This window comes from Typopeltis vanoorti, chromosome 12 (assembly GCF_054136105.1).
Source record: "Typopeltis vanoorti isolate ZY-2024b chromosome 12, IOZ_Tvanoo_1.0, whole genome shotgun sequence".
NCBI lineage: Eukaryota > Metazoa > Arthropoda > Arachnida > Uropygi > Thelyphonidae > Typopeltis > Typopeltis vanoorti.
This window is the reverse complement of record NC_143560.1, coordinates 1822133-1836611: the sequence shown is the minus strand read 5'-3', so window position 1 is coordinate 1836611 and position 14479 is coordinate 1822133. Positions and strand designations below refer to the sequence as shown.

The 14479-nt window shown below is 36.3% G+C and overlaps 1 protein-coding gene across 1 annotated transcript in view; it reads left to right on the top strand.

Moving 5' to 3' along the window:
• LOC150100544 (lysophosphatidylcholine acyltransferase 1-like) overlaps positions 1-14479 on the top strand; it is a 335629-nt gene that overhangs the window by 189725 nt on the left and 131425 nt on the right. The window contains exon 10 of the mRNA XM_090401170.1: positions 13206-13331. Within this exon, the coding sequence (XP_090257296.1) occupies positions 13206-13331 (126 nt within the window). The remainder of the gene's footprint in view (positions 1-13205; positions 13332-14479) is intronic.

Below are 14479 nucleotides of genomic sequence, written 5' to 3'. Positions count from 1 at the left end.
AGTGAGAGGTAGGTTTTTTCATGCAGAGTTGTAAATGATTGGAATGCCTTGCCTGAGAGTGTGGTGTCTGCAGGGAGTTTGAATGTGTTCAAAGCACGGTATGATGAGCTGCGTGTGTGATAAAAGGACCTCCCAGATGAGTCTTTGACTCCATGAGGTCTTGGATAATAATAATAATAATAATAATAATAATAATAATAATAATATAACACAAGGGTAACTTGTGGACCCAAGGGGGTGTTGAAATGCATGTACACAAATGCCCAAACTAATTTAATTAATTTGGGAATAAAGGATAGGAGTTTTGGGCATTGGACAGCTCGACTTGACCAAAAATTATTGGTATCAGTGAAAATGATTGTCAGAGAATGATGTGGCTACAAAAACAGATATTGTATTTTCAGAGAAGATAAAGGAAACAGGGCAGGAGGAGGAGTATTATTAATGATAGCTGAAGAACTTCAACCAGCAAAAATAGAAGTTAAGGAAGATTGTAGATCTGAGAGAAATGGTCATTTGAGGCTGTCTGGTTTGAGATAGAGGCCAATAGGACAAAATATATTGTTGGTTACTGCTATACACCAGGGGGTTCAGAAAAAGGTGTGGATGACATGCATCGGCAGATTAGCACAATGACTCAGGCCAAATAATTATCATGGGAGACTTCGACTATGGGATATAGATTGGAAGGAGGAAAGTGCACATGGCAAAATGGAAATGGAATTTATACAGTTACAAGGGATATTTACCTGAAAGAGTATATGATTGAGGGGACCAGGGATTTGAAAGTATTGGATCTGGTGATAGCATCAGAAGTGCTATTTATAACTCTAGTAGCAACTCTACCTCCAATCAAGCAGGGTAACCATACTATCTTGTCCTGGGAGGTTGTTAAATATTTGGAATTTTCAGTCTAGAAAGGGTTTACATAGAACTAGATAGCTGGCAATTATGACAAACTTAGGAGGCAACTTGGAGCAGTGCCATGGCATAAGAAGCTATATGGAACGAATGTCATTAGTGCATGGGAAGCAGTCAGGGATTGTTTGAGTGAGGCAATATCAGACTGCATACTTAGGGGCAGAAGGATAGACTGAGTAGAGATTAAGTGGATGAATGGCAGTATAAAGCAGAAGCTGCAAAAAAAGAAAGTATGGTGGAAGGAATATAAACAAAAAGGTGATCAACATGCTCATGAGCAATATCAAGCACAAGCAAGAAGGGTAACAAGTATGGTAAGTAAGGCTAATTCAAATTTTGTGACAAAATTAGCTACACAGGCCAAAGTATATTATTATTATTATTTGTCCCCTCCAGGGAGTCTGAAGACTCATTTCACTGCATAGCAAGTAAGAGAAAGAATGCTTATGGAAAGATAACTTTACTTGATTCTAATGGTAGGAAAGTGATAGAAGCAGATGAAATGTTCAGCTACCAAGTGATCACTTTTGCAAGGGTATATCATCCTGGTGGTGACTTTGCAGTTACTGACATGACAGAGACCGATGTAAGAATTGAGGTAGATGAATTAGGTACTCAGTATATTGAAAAATATCAATGTTAAGTCCACAGTAGGCCTGAATGGTATGTCAGCTTGTGTGCTACAAGAATGTGCAAGTGATTAAACTTGTGCAGGAATATGCAAGATTAAACAACTTCGTCATGGACACCGCCTCTGACAAGTTGTTTAATCAAAGTCTCAGCTCTGGCACGGTTCCAAATGAGTGGAAAGAGGTTAAGATAGTTCATTACATAAAAGTGGCTTAAAGACAAAAGTAGCAAATTGCAGACCAATTATAATAGGGGATAGCATGGCTTTGTGAAAAGGTAGGTCCTGCCTCAGTAATTGATTGACATTTTATAATAAGGTGACAGCAGAATTAGATAAAGGAAATTGCTACACTATGATATTGCCTGGACTTTGCAAAGGCATTTGACAGAATACGACATGGAAAATTATTACATAAGTTGGAACAAATGGGAATGGATATAAGGTTGTTAGCATGGATAGGAGTGACTGATAGACAGACATTAGTGGGTAGTGTATGGTGGACTTGAATCAAGATGAATGAGGCAACTAGTGGAGTGTTCTGGGGGATCTGTACTAGTATCTCTATCGCTACTTTTTAATTTATACATCAATGATATACAAATTAAATTAATTTTCAGTCAAGAAAATCAATGATATAGCAGAAGATTTGAGGGTGGGGATTATTCAGTTGTTTGCCAATGATGCAAAACCAGGGAGAACAGTAGTTGATAAATGTGATGTAGATATCTTACAAGATGATTTAAATAATGTGACAGTGTGGGTAAAGGATAATAGTTTTCAATTCAGTGTTGTAAAATGTAAAAAGTGCACTTTGAGATAATAGGCTTACATATTTTGTATCATATTGATGGTACTTGATTACAGGAGATTGGTGATGATGGACATTAGTGGCGAATTCTCCATGCTTGCTATGCAAGCTCATTAATTGAGAAAGAAGTGATATTTATTCGTTAATAAATGCATGCATTTATAAGCATTCCATTTAGGCTTTTATTTTTGTAGACAGAAGACATCGTAAGCTTGCGTGGCAATAATTGAGCTTTGCATTTTTTATTGACGGCCGATGCTTGTTCGTGTAGTCAAAGCTACCTTGGCTTGCTCGGTTGTAGGCACTTCCAGGTCCTCACTGCAGCACTGTGATTTCATGCGCATGCATAACCATTTCCGCTGCCTTCATGTCGTCTTAAACATAAGACCATACGCAGTCAAAGTACCTCTAGCCAGTGAGCTTCAGCCAGCCTTTATAAGTGTACATGTTGCTTGGGAAAATTAAGTTACAACCAACTTTTTATGACGATGTTATTGACCAGTTCATAAAGAAGAACCATAGGGTCGAATTTGTATTCAAGTAGCTAAATTAAAGAAGATAGAATATCATTTGTAAAATAAATGTTTTATTATATTATTATTGTTATTATGGGCGACTCCAGGGAGTCCTTAGAATCATCGAGGGAGGCCCTAAACATCATGTCTGCACAACTATATGACATTCTCACAGTATCTATCATACTTTGCCTTGAACTCACTCACCGTCATAGCACCCACAACAGACTCTGGCAGCTTATTCCACTCATTTACCACTCTAAAAGTAAAGAACCCAGCTCTAACACCCCTGCTAACCACACTCTTGCCTAGCTTCCATAGGTGTCCCCTAGTTCTCCCACCACCAGTCCTGATCTCAAAAATATCCTCTGAATTAATCCTATAGAAACCCTTCAGCAATTTGAATGTCTCAATCATATCTCCTCTTTTCCGCCTATTAACCAATTTCTTCAAATCTTCAACCTGTTCTCATAAGGTTCATTCCACAGACCTGCTATTATCTTGGTCACTCGCCTCTGGATCCTCTCAACCTCCTCCCCATCAAGAAGAAACCTAGGTGACCAAATCTGGGCACAGTAGTCGAGATGAGGTCTTATCAAGGCTTGGTACAGAGATTACAATAACTTGCTTGTCTCTGCTCGTCAAGGTATATTTTCAACAACCAAGTGAGTTGATGAGCTGATTTAGCTACTTTTGCAATGTGACCCCTAAATTTCATCTCCCTATCCACCAACATTCCCAAGTCCCTGGCCTCATCAATCTCTTGGAGTACAGTTCCATCAATGTGGTATACTGCTGCTAATATTTTCACCCCAAAATGCATAACCTTACATTTTGTCACATTAAATTGACATCTATTCTTGTTAGCCCAGAACTCCAATCTATCCAAGTCGTCCTGCAAGATTTTGACATCTTCTGCATTCACTATCGCCCTACCCAACTTTGCATCATCAGCGAACAAATGAACTGTTCCTCTTAGATCCTTCCCTATATCGTTAATGAACAAATTAAACAGCAGTGATCCAAGAACAGAACCCTGCGGCACACCACTAGTCATAGGCCGTCTTTTGGACTCTACTCCTTAATAAACTACTCTTTGATATCTCTCCATCAACCACCCACTTATCCATCTCGCCGACCCTATATCCATTCCCATATGTTGTAGTGTACGGATTAGAATTCCATCTGGTATCCTGTCAAACACCTTTGCCATGTATGATTAAATGTACATAAATTTCTAAATATATAGTTTTAAATGGTCAGTAATTCATTATTCCACTAATCAGACTTCAATCACATCTCTCACTCCCTGAATGATAACAAGAGCAAGTGTGAATTTCAAGACACCAGCATTTGCCCCTGGTGGATAGAGATTTGAAATTCAGAGGACATTTTGCAAGAGTTAGCAAAATAACTCAGAGGATTACTTGGATGTTGAAGAACACATTGACAAGTAAAGGTAGGGAGGTTGTTATCTCTCTTTATAAGGCTATGATTTGGTACACATATTAATTATTGTGCACTGATTTGATCACCTACATTTCTAGGGGAACTGAAAGGTGGTGGTGAGGATTCAGAGATGAGTAACATCTGTGGAATGCTCACTGTGAGGAATGATTGAAGATGAGTGGGCTACAGTGTTAGTTACATTTTGCTGAGAGGCAGAGGAAAGGGGATAGAATTGAAACTTATAAGCAACTGAAAAGATTCTAGTATTTACGTAAAAAGATTTTTCAATACATGCAGAGTGGAGGGGGGCTATTGGTTACACTTGTAAGTTGTCTAAGAGTGTTTTTAGTAAGGGCGTGTGGAATAGGTTCTTTACTTGGAGAGTGGCGAATGAGTTGATTGGATTGCCAGAGGTGTTCATGAATGCCCCAACAGTGAATAAGTTTAAGGAGATTTATGATAGGTATTGTGTTAATGGATAGAGTGAGTATCCTGTGATAAGTCTTTTGACTCCATGGAGTACCTGTATAAATAATAACAATACTGAGGCAAATGATGTTAAATCATCATTTGCCTTAGTATAGCTTCTACATATAAGCAGCTCAGTTGTGCAAATTTTGTTTACTTGCATAGATAAAGGATTAAACCAATAATACAATTTTGTGGCATCTTGAATTTATTGTATAACCAAGTGAAAAATTTAAACAAAATTACCTTATAGTTGACAATAAGAAGCATATGCTTTCTATCTGTGCATAATGTGCTTTCTATCAGCATAATAATTAGCCCTGTTCTATCTTTTTTCGTGCAGAGTTGTGAGTGATTGGAATGCCTTGCCTGAGAGTGTGGTGCCTGCAAGGAGTTTGAATGTGTTTAAGACATGGTATGATGAGATGTGTGTGAGATAAAAGGACCTCCTAGATGAGTCTTTGACTCCATGAGGTCTTGTTTAATAATAATAATAATAATAATATCTAAGGCAGCAGATGGCAAAACTTTGATATCCATAACTTCCCTGTTCCATTCTTTATCAAGGTGAAGTAATGTGTTATCAATTTTTGCTTGACATCTCAACATCTAACAAAGCCACAAAATCTAATGATTTTGTGGCTTTTTTCTTTTCTCAGACCAGCTGTTTCCAATTTGGAAATCACTCTGATGCAAAAATATAATAACCTTGTTTTCTCATTTTTCTGAACAAAACCAAATGACTCCAAAATGTTTTCTTTCCCTGTTCTATCTTTTTCAAACTATGGGATTAAGGTCTTCTAAGATGATTACATTCTTATTTTGAATAATATCATCCAACTGCTCCTCAAATAATATCTTTTCCTCCTTGTTGTGATGTGTATACCTTGATAAGTGAAATTTGTTTTTCATTACATTCATATACAAGTCTCATTATCCCATTACTAATTCATCACAATTTATAAGTCATTTACTTCTTTACTGATGATAAAACCAACACCAATTTTTGACTGGTCATCTCCTTTCCATACTGAAACAATTTCCTCTTAAATTCATCTTTTCCTTGTGTTTGACATTTTGTCTTGCTCAAAACATTTGATTTCCTCTCCATCATAACATCAGGTAACTCCTCATCTTTAAGTGTTAATATGCTCAATGTTCCTATTCTCACCTTTCTTCCCAGTCTACTTCATTTAACATTTATATAAATCTTGCTTTGATTTCTTTGTTTCTTTTTAGCATAATAAATCTACTGCTGGATTGCGGAGCCAGTCGTGATATCACCAGAGTCCCATTAGTCAAGTATTCGTGGTTCTTAATGAACTTCATCAGCTAGGCTAAGGGTGGAGATAACTAAGCTAAGCTATCCCCACAAAGTTTATAATGTAAATCCCCACTTTGCTTTAAAACACATATGGGCAGCTCGCAGGCCAGATCCGGCCCTAATCTATTTCAGCGAAGTTTGTCTGATTCATGGTTGGAGAAAACATGGTGTGTTCTACTAGCTCACATTAAGCTGATGTCATATGACTTCCGCAAAACACACTATGTTTTCTCCAACCAAGGCCTCTTTCTCACTTTGACTAGCGGTGTTTGTGAACGTGTTACGTGTCAGTTCGGTTCTTGCGTTGGTGTTGTGGTTTGTTTAGTGCCTGCATTGATGTTATGTTCTGTTCAGTGTGCCTGCGTCAATGTTGTGTTCTGTTCAGTGCCTCTGGTATAGAAGACAGTTTTGTTTGACAGTTCTGAATATCACTTATAAATTTGGGACAATGTCAGGGGTTATTGCAAAAAAAAAAAAAGAAAAGTAGATGCAGAGAATCGTCAATTTCAAGACAACTGGACAGAGGTTTATTATTTTATTCTGAATAAAGGTTGCCTGTATGTTTGCTGTGCAAGAATCTGTATCCATCAACAAAGAATACAACTTGAAGAGACATTTTACTTCGAGACATGCAGATCACCCAAAAATTGATGGACAACTACGAAAAGATGAAATACAGAAGTTGAAGAAGAACTTGGATACCCAGCAGCAAATGTTCAACAAGCAAAGAACGCAGCACCACAGCATTGTCAAAGCCAGCTTTGTGGTAAGCGAAAAAATTTCTAATCATTCTAAGTCATTTGGTGAAGGAGAATTTATCAAAAAATGTCTGCTGGATGTTACAAGTATAATATGTCCTGAAAAGAAAAAAGACTTTGAGAATATTCGTTTGTCGAGACGTACTGTCGTCCAACGGATAGAAATTATGGCTGATCATATCAAAAAAAGTTTAAAAGAGAAGATTGCTAGATTGGAAGCATTTTCAATTGCTTTGAATGACAGCACCGATGCCTCTGTTAAATTGTGAATGAAGAATTTTATGATTTATTAATATTTCATTCATGATTTAACATGTATTGTATTTCCTGAGCTAAGTTTGCTCCTATGTAAATTATAAATTAAACGCTTACTGTTAAATTTTTATTGATATAATAATTGTTAATTTTTTTAGTTATTTATTCTGTATAAATTCTTTATATAACTTGTAAATATATCCTAAATGAATTGTAATATATATTTTTTATTTCTGTATGTAAGAATGATTTTATGTAATTCTTCTGAATGCATTTGATTGGCTGCTGAAGGAGAAACCGAGCTTGTTTTTAGTCAGTGCGAGTTGAGAACATGAACGGCTGTGATATGGAGTGAAGACAGTAGATGTAAGCTGAACTGGCTAGAACCGGATTTTGGCGGGATGAATAAACGATTTTAATTGGAAAACGAAAGTAAAGAGAAGAGAGAAGCATCTAGGACAGCAAGGAGTGAAGTAACGGGTAGCAGTAAGGGGATTTGGAAGAAAGGACCAGAAAATTAATAGGCAATTCGGAATATTTCTAAATTGGAATTCTAAAATTACGACGAATTTCAATTATTTTGAGGAAGAATAGTGCAAAGCTGAATTTAATGCATAGAAGAAGATAAGGAATAAGTAGATTACCTAAAATGAGTGCGTCAAGACTTGTGAAGCTCTATGTTTAATATTTCAATTATTATAGTGAAGATTTCTTTTGAATAGTATTACTTCAAAGTAATAGTTAACTACAGTTTTAAGTGAGCCTATAGTGAATCCAATGTGTGAAAGGTGTAACCCAGTAAGAGAAGCCTTTTTTTTTTTATATTTCAGCGTGAAGAAATAAGAGTTAGCGCCGCCTGATATATCTTAACATTAACTGTGGCGTTCTGCTAAAAATAGCCGAAGTATGGAGCTTTAAAGTGTTTCCCCCTTGAAATGATAACTGCCTCATAATTAAATTAAGTGTTTGTTGACTAAGAGAGAATTAGAGAATTCTACTTTAAGAATAATTACTGTAAAATCCTGGAACATTGAACTGTGTGAACCATTTTCAATTATTCAGAAGAATATAGAAATGACAGCTGAATGTTTGATGCCTAATGTATTATGTTTGTTATGAGTATTTGAATTAAGTTGATGTATAAAAGAATTGAATTATCTCATTGAATAGAGACAAGTTATGATAATAGTAATTAAGCATTGAAGAATAAGATCTGTAAACCAAACCGAGTGGCTACTAGTGTTCTCACAGATATTTTGAATATTGTTCAAAATTATCTTGTTTAGAAAATTATGCTTAAATGTACATGTTCTATAACCCTGTATTAAATGTTTATTTTATTGAATTCATTTGTTGTTTGCCTGATTTTTCTTCATTGCACTACTCATAAAACTTATTCGAACCTCACGGAAGCCTTAAATGATAATATTAACCTCGGCCTGTATAAAGTGAGATTGCAAAAGTTAGTTGATGACTGATTCCTCTGTATTATATAGACTGAATATAGGGTGGTGCAGGATAATATAAATTTCCTTATATTCTGATCAGTATCAATCAGCATCTAACAAAATTTAAAGAAATAAGAATAGATCCAACTAACCAACATAAATGGATCAATTAGCAAAATAGGATGACACAACACTTCCGATACAGCACAACTAGCAATATTTATTCGAGGAGTTGATGTGGATTTCAACATCACAGAAGAACCGGTAGTTGTTCCTTTATTGGCACTTCGGCCATTAAAAGGAACAACTACCGGTGAAGATACATTTGAAACAGTCAACACAGTCTTCGAGAGATTTGGGATTAAATGGAGTTCACTATCTGACATATGCACTGATGGAGCCCCTGCAATGGTTGGTGCACAGACGGGATTTATTGGAATAGTTCATGAAAGAGCAACAGAACTACAGATCCATCTGGAAAATTTAACAAATTTTCACTGCATTATCCACAAACAAAATCTCTGTGCAAAATCAATTAAATTCACAAATGTTATGGAAGTTGTAGTAGCCAGTATTAACTTTATTAAGTCATGTGCACTTAATCACGACCAATTTAAGAAGTATTTGGCAGACCTATTTTCGGATTATGAAGATGTGTCTTATTATTGTGAAGTGAGGTGGTTGAGTAAAGGTAAAATGTTAAAACGATTTTATAATCTGAGAAAAGAAATTGCAGATTTTATGGACATAAAAGGAAACACAGTTAACCAAGTAAGAGATGATGAGTGGGTATATGATTTAGCATTTCTTGTAGATGTCACTGGATACCTAAACGAACTGAATCTTAAATTGCAAAAACAAGGACAATTGGTTCATGAACTGCATGGACATGTCAAAGCTTTTTGTAATAAACTAAGATTGTTGGAAAGTCAGATAAGAGCTAAAAATTGTTATCATTTTCCTACTCTAGCAACTCATAAAAATATCCCCTGATAATTGTTATGGAGATGTACTGAAGGCACCAATAGAGCAATTTGATACAAGGTTTGCCGACTTCAAAAACAAAGACTCCACATTTGCTATATTTGCTTGTTCGATGGATGCTGATGTAAATAATGTGCCAGAAAACTTACAGATGGAACTTATTGAGCTTCAGGCGGATTTAGTGCTAAAATCACAATTTAACAACATTGCTTTGACGGATTTTTATAAATTTTATTTGGTGCAAGAACAATATACAAATTTACGTGCGTTTTCAAGAAAAATCATTTGTCTTTTCAGCAACACACTAGGAAAAACCTGTGAACAGGTTTTTCCTAGGATGAAATGCAATAAATCAAAAATTCGGACAAGAATAACAGACCAAAACCTCAAAAATTCTATGCGATTATCCATAAGTAATATTAACGTCAATATTGATAGTCTCGTAGTTGAAGTAGAAGGCCAATCTTCACATTAAATTGTTATGTCGTTCATTATATTATAAAATTTATGTAGAGCTTTATACAAAAGCATTATATTATAAATAAATGAAATATGAAGTAGAAACTTGTTTTAATTCATTTAATGTTAATTTATTTTATTTAATAATTTGGTCCGGCCCTTGACTCGGAGACAGAATGATAATTTGGCCCCCGAACTAGGAAAGGTTGCCCATGCCTGCTTTAAAACATTACATTTTGCAATGGTAAACTGGTTACACTCATTTGCCCATGCATTCAGTCTATTTAAGTCCTCTTGAAAAGCAACAACAACATCTGTGCTACACCTGATAGTTCTTTTCAACTTTGCATCTTCTGCAAATAACTGTGTGTAATCATTGAAACATTTCCCAATATCGTTAACATACAGATTAAACAGCAACAGCCAAAATAGATCCTAAGGGAAGACCACCAGTGACCTTTCTATTCTGGGATGTTGTTTGCCCATACACAACTTCTGATACCAAGACATTATATTCTTGTTTAATCCTTTATCCAAGTGTAATCCTGTATAATCTTTTATAAACAGGAATATAATTTATTGGCAACTATAATTTACTTTGTAATCCAGTGTGTGTTGCGGGAAGACTATCTATAGTAATATGCATGTAGCAATAGTGGAATGGAATTTCTAGAATTCTTGAGGGACAAATGTCTTAGGCAACATGTAATGGAGGTAACAAGAGGTTCAAGAATTTTGGATTTGGTCATAGCATCAGAAGAGTTGATAATAACTGAGATGACATCTCTCCCACCAGTTGGAGAGAGTGACCATATGGTTTTGACTTGGAAAATGAATAGACATGCAGGAGTATCAAAGAGACGGGAACTTATGTGGAATTATAATGCAGGTGATTATAATAGTCTTAGACGTCAACTTCAGGAAGTTTCATGGAGGGAGGAATTGGAAGGCCGGGATATCGTTAGTGCGTGGGAAATTGTGAAAGAATATTTGTTAGCAGCAATGGTAAGTTGTATACCACGAGTGAAGAAGAGGACAAAATTTGGAGTAAAGTGGATGACAAACAATATTAAACAGGAATTGCATGTGAAAAAGAGGCTATGGAAGAGATATAAGGAGACAGGTGAAGAGAGGATGCGTGAAGAATATAAGACATAGGCCAGAAGAGTGACTAGTGTGGTAAGGAAAGCGAAACTGGAATATGAGAGGAGATTGGCCCTAAGATCCAAAGAAAATCCTAGGGAATTTTTTAGCTGTGGCCAGTAGGAGGAGAAATGATTGTGGAAGAATGATATTGTGGGATAAAAATGGGAATAGAGTGACTGATGCAGAGGACATAGTGGAATTGTTCAATGACCACTTTATTGGAGTATTTCATCCTGGAGGAGTCAGTTTTAATGCTAGAGGGATAGGGCAGGTTCAAGGTTTAGAGGTACAGGAGGAGAGTGAGTTTCAGTTACTGAGAACTCTGGATGTCAATAAAGCTTTGGGACTGGATGGTATTTCACCACGAGTTTTGAGAGAATGTGCTAGGGAATTGACAGTGCCTTTAACCTAGCTTTTCAATGAAAGTCTGGCTTCGACAAAGGTGCCCAGGGAATGGAAGGAAGATAAGATAGTGCCATTGCATAAGGGTGGTAACAGACTGGAAGTGTCTAATTATAGACCAGTCTGTGTATCATCAGTAGTTGTTAAGATCTTGGAGAAAGTAGTGAGGTACCATATACAGCACTGGGCAGATGAGTTTAATGTTATCTGTGAGAGTCAACATGGATTTGTGAAAGAGTGCTTTTGTTTTAGCAATATGCTAGCCTTTTATAATAAAGTTAAAAGAACATTAGATGAGGGAAAGGCATATACTGCAATTTTCTTAGACTTAGCAAAGGCATTTGACAGGATGCCACATGATAAGCTGATATTTAAGTTGCAGCACATGGGTCTGGATGTCAGATTGGTCAACTGGATTCAGGATTGGCTGTCTGATAGGTATCAGAGAGTTGTGTAGGTGGAGCAGTTTCAAAGAGACAGACGGTTACAAGTGGGGTCCCACAGAGCTCAGTACTAGGACCTATATTGTTTAACCTTTATATCAATGACATTGCCAGTAGATTGCAAGTGGATATTCAGTTGTTTGCAGATGATGCGAATCTGGGAACGATTATTAGTAATAGCGCAGATGTGGTAGCCCTGCAAGAGGATTTAAATAAGCTAGATAGATGGGCAAATGAATGGGGGAGGATGTCAGTTTAACGCAGCAAAATGTAAGGTCTTGAGGTTTGGGAAACATCGATGGTATGCTGCATACTCTATAGGAGGAGTTATACTGGAGGAAGTTGGGGAGACAAGAGATCTGGGGTTGATGATTGATAGAAACCTGAAGTTTAGGGGACATATTGCAAAGGTGGTGAAGGTAACACAGAGGATTGCTGCAATTATGAGAAGGTCACTGACCTGCAGAGATAAGAGAGTTATCAATCTGTTGTATAAGTCGCTGATCAGACCACACTTGGATTATTGTTCTCAAATTTGGTCCCCAGGATTTGAAGGGGATAAATTAACTGTGGAAAAGATACAAAGACGGATGACAAAGATGGTCTCAGGAATGTACAAGGATAGTTATGAGAATCGGCTGAGGGGATGTAGACTGCAGAGTTTGGCAGATAGAAGAAGGAGGAGGTGATATGATTGAGACTTTTAAACTGTTGAGAGGTGGTTACAGGGTTGACACTGGGAAGTTCTTTCACTTGGTTGAACAGCGGGAAGGAGTGATGACAAGAGGCCATCTCTGGAAGTTACGAAAGGAAACTGTGAGCAAGAGGGTGAGGAGTGGTTTCTTTGCATGGAGGGTAGTTGAGCTGTGGAATGCATTGCCTGATAGAGTGGTGAGGAAGAGAACGGTCAATGAGTTTAAGGAGTGGTATGATAGACTTTGTGTTCCTTAGGGGGGAACCTCCCCTCGATGAGTCTTGACAGACTTTATGGTTCTTATGAAGGACCTCCCATTATGAGTCTCTTGACTCCATGGAGGCCTGAATAATAATAATAATAATAATAATACTTGCCTCATGATCTTTAGCTTCTCTACTGCAAATTCTACACATTTCAACTAAGAGAATAATTTTCTTTCATAATATTCAATATAATATTCTTGAGTAATTTTTTTATTATGCTTATGTTTTTTCTAGAGCATTAAATGTTCCAGTTTCCCATTTTTCACTTGAAGATATTAAGTATTTAAATTTGGCTAAAAACTGTGATTTACCACAAACGTTGGGAATGACAAGGTTAATGAGATTGCAGTCCAAGTATAAGTAAGTTTACATTGTTTTATTAAACGGTTTTCTGATTCAAGTTTATTCAGACATATTAGTGTAATTATGTTGATGCCATTTTGTGCCTAGATTTGTTTGCCTGGTTTTCATGGTGACGAGGATATGTCGGAAAGGGTCCAGAGAAGATTCACAAAAGTGGTCATTGGTCTTTGGAATGTGGAGTATGAGGAGAGATTGAGAGAATGTTGCAAAGCCTTGTGAATAGGAGGAAGAGGTGGGATATGATTGAGACATATAAGCTAGTCAGGGGTTGTTATCAGGTTGACATGGAAGAGATTATTCATGGAATGGGAGAGGAGAATAGAACAAGAGACTATCACCGGAAACTATACAAGGATGGTGTGAGCAGAGGAGTGAGGAGAAGGTTCTTTGCATGTTGTTGGTGAGTGCATTGCCTGAGTGTGTTGTGAATATAGACATATTGAATCAGTTTAAGGAATGGTTGGATGAGCAAGCATGCAGTAGTGTGTACCTCCCACGATGAGTCTCTGATTCCATGGCGATCAGATTATGATAACTTTTTTTTTTATGCTAAAATATTTATTGATTGCTAAAATATTTATACATACAATAAACATCTTGTGTGACATTGCACCTTATAATTTTACAGAGTTCAGCACTAAGTGCTGCAATTCCTACATTGGATTTCAATTAAAAATTTTAATAATACTTTTTTGCCTTTATATTATGTATTTACAACACATGTTCTTCTAATATGAACAATGAAGATTATACAGAATTTTTTGTATAATTTTTTATTTTTTATTTTATTTTATTTTATTTTATTTTTTTTTAAGTTTGAGAAAGAGTGATTATACATACAAATTTCTGCATTTGCTTATAAGGCTAGCTTGTAGATGAGTGAGGCAAGTTAATCCCACCTACTTCAAAACTTCGGTTAGCTTTTATGAAGAGAGTGGGATTTAGCCTTCACTATTTATGTTGTTGCTACTGTTTTTTTATATGGGATGTAGGCATTGGATACTGGTGATTTTTGATGTGTGTATTAGTATTAATGGTTTCTTAACTTTGTTGGTGTATTTTCCAGAGTTCTTTTTTTAATGTTCTGTAGTTATCTACAGGTTTTAACTTTCTTGGTAGGTTGTTGAATTGCGTGGGTATCTGAT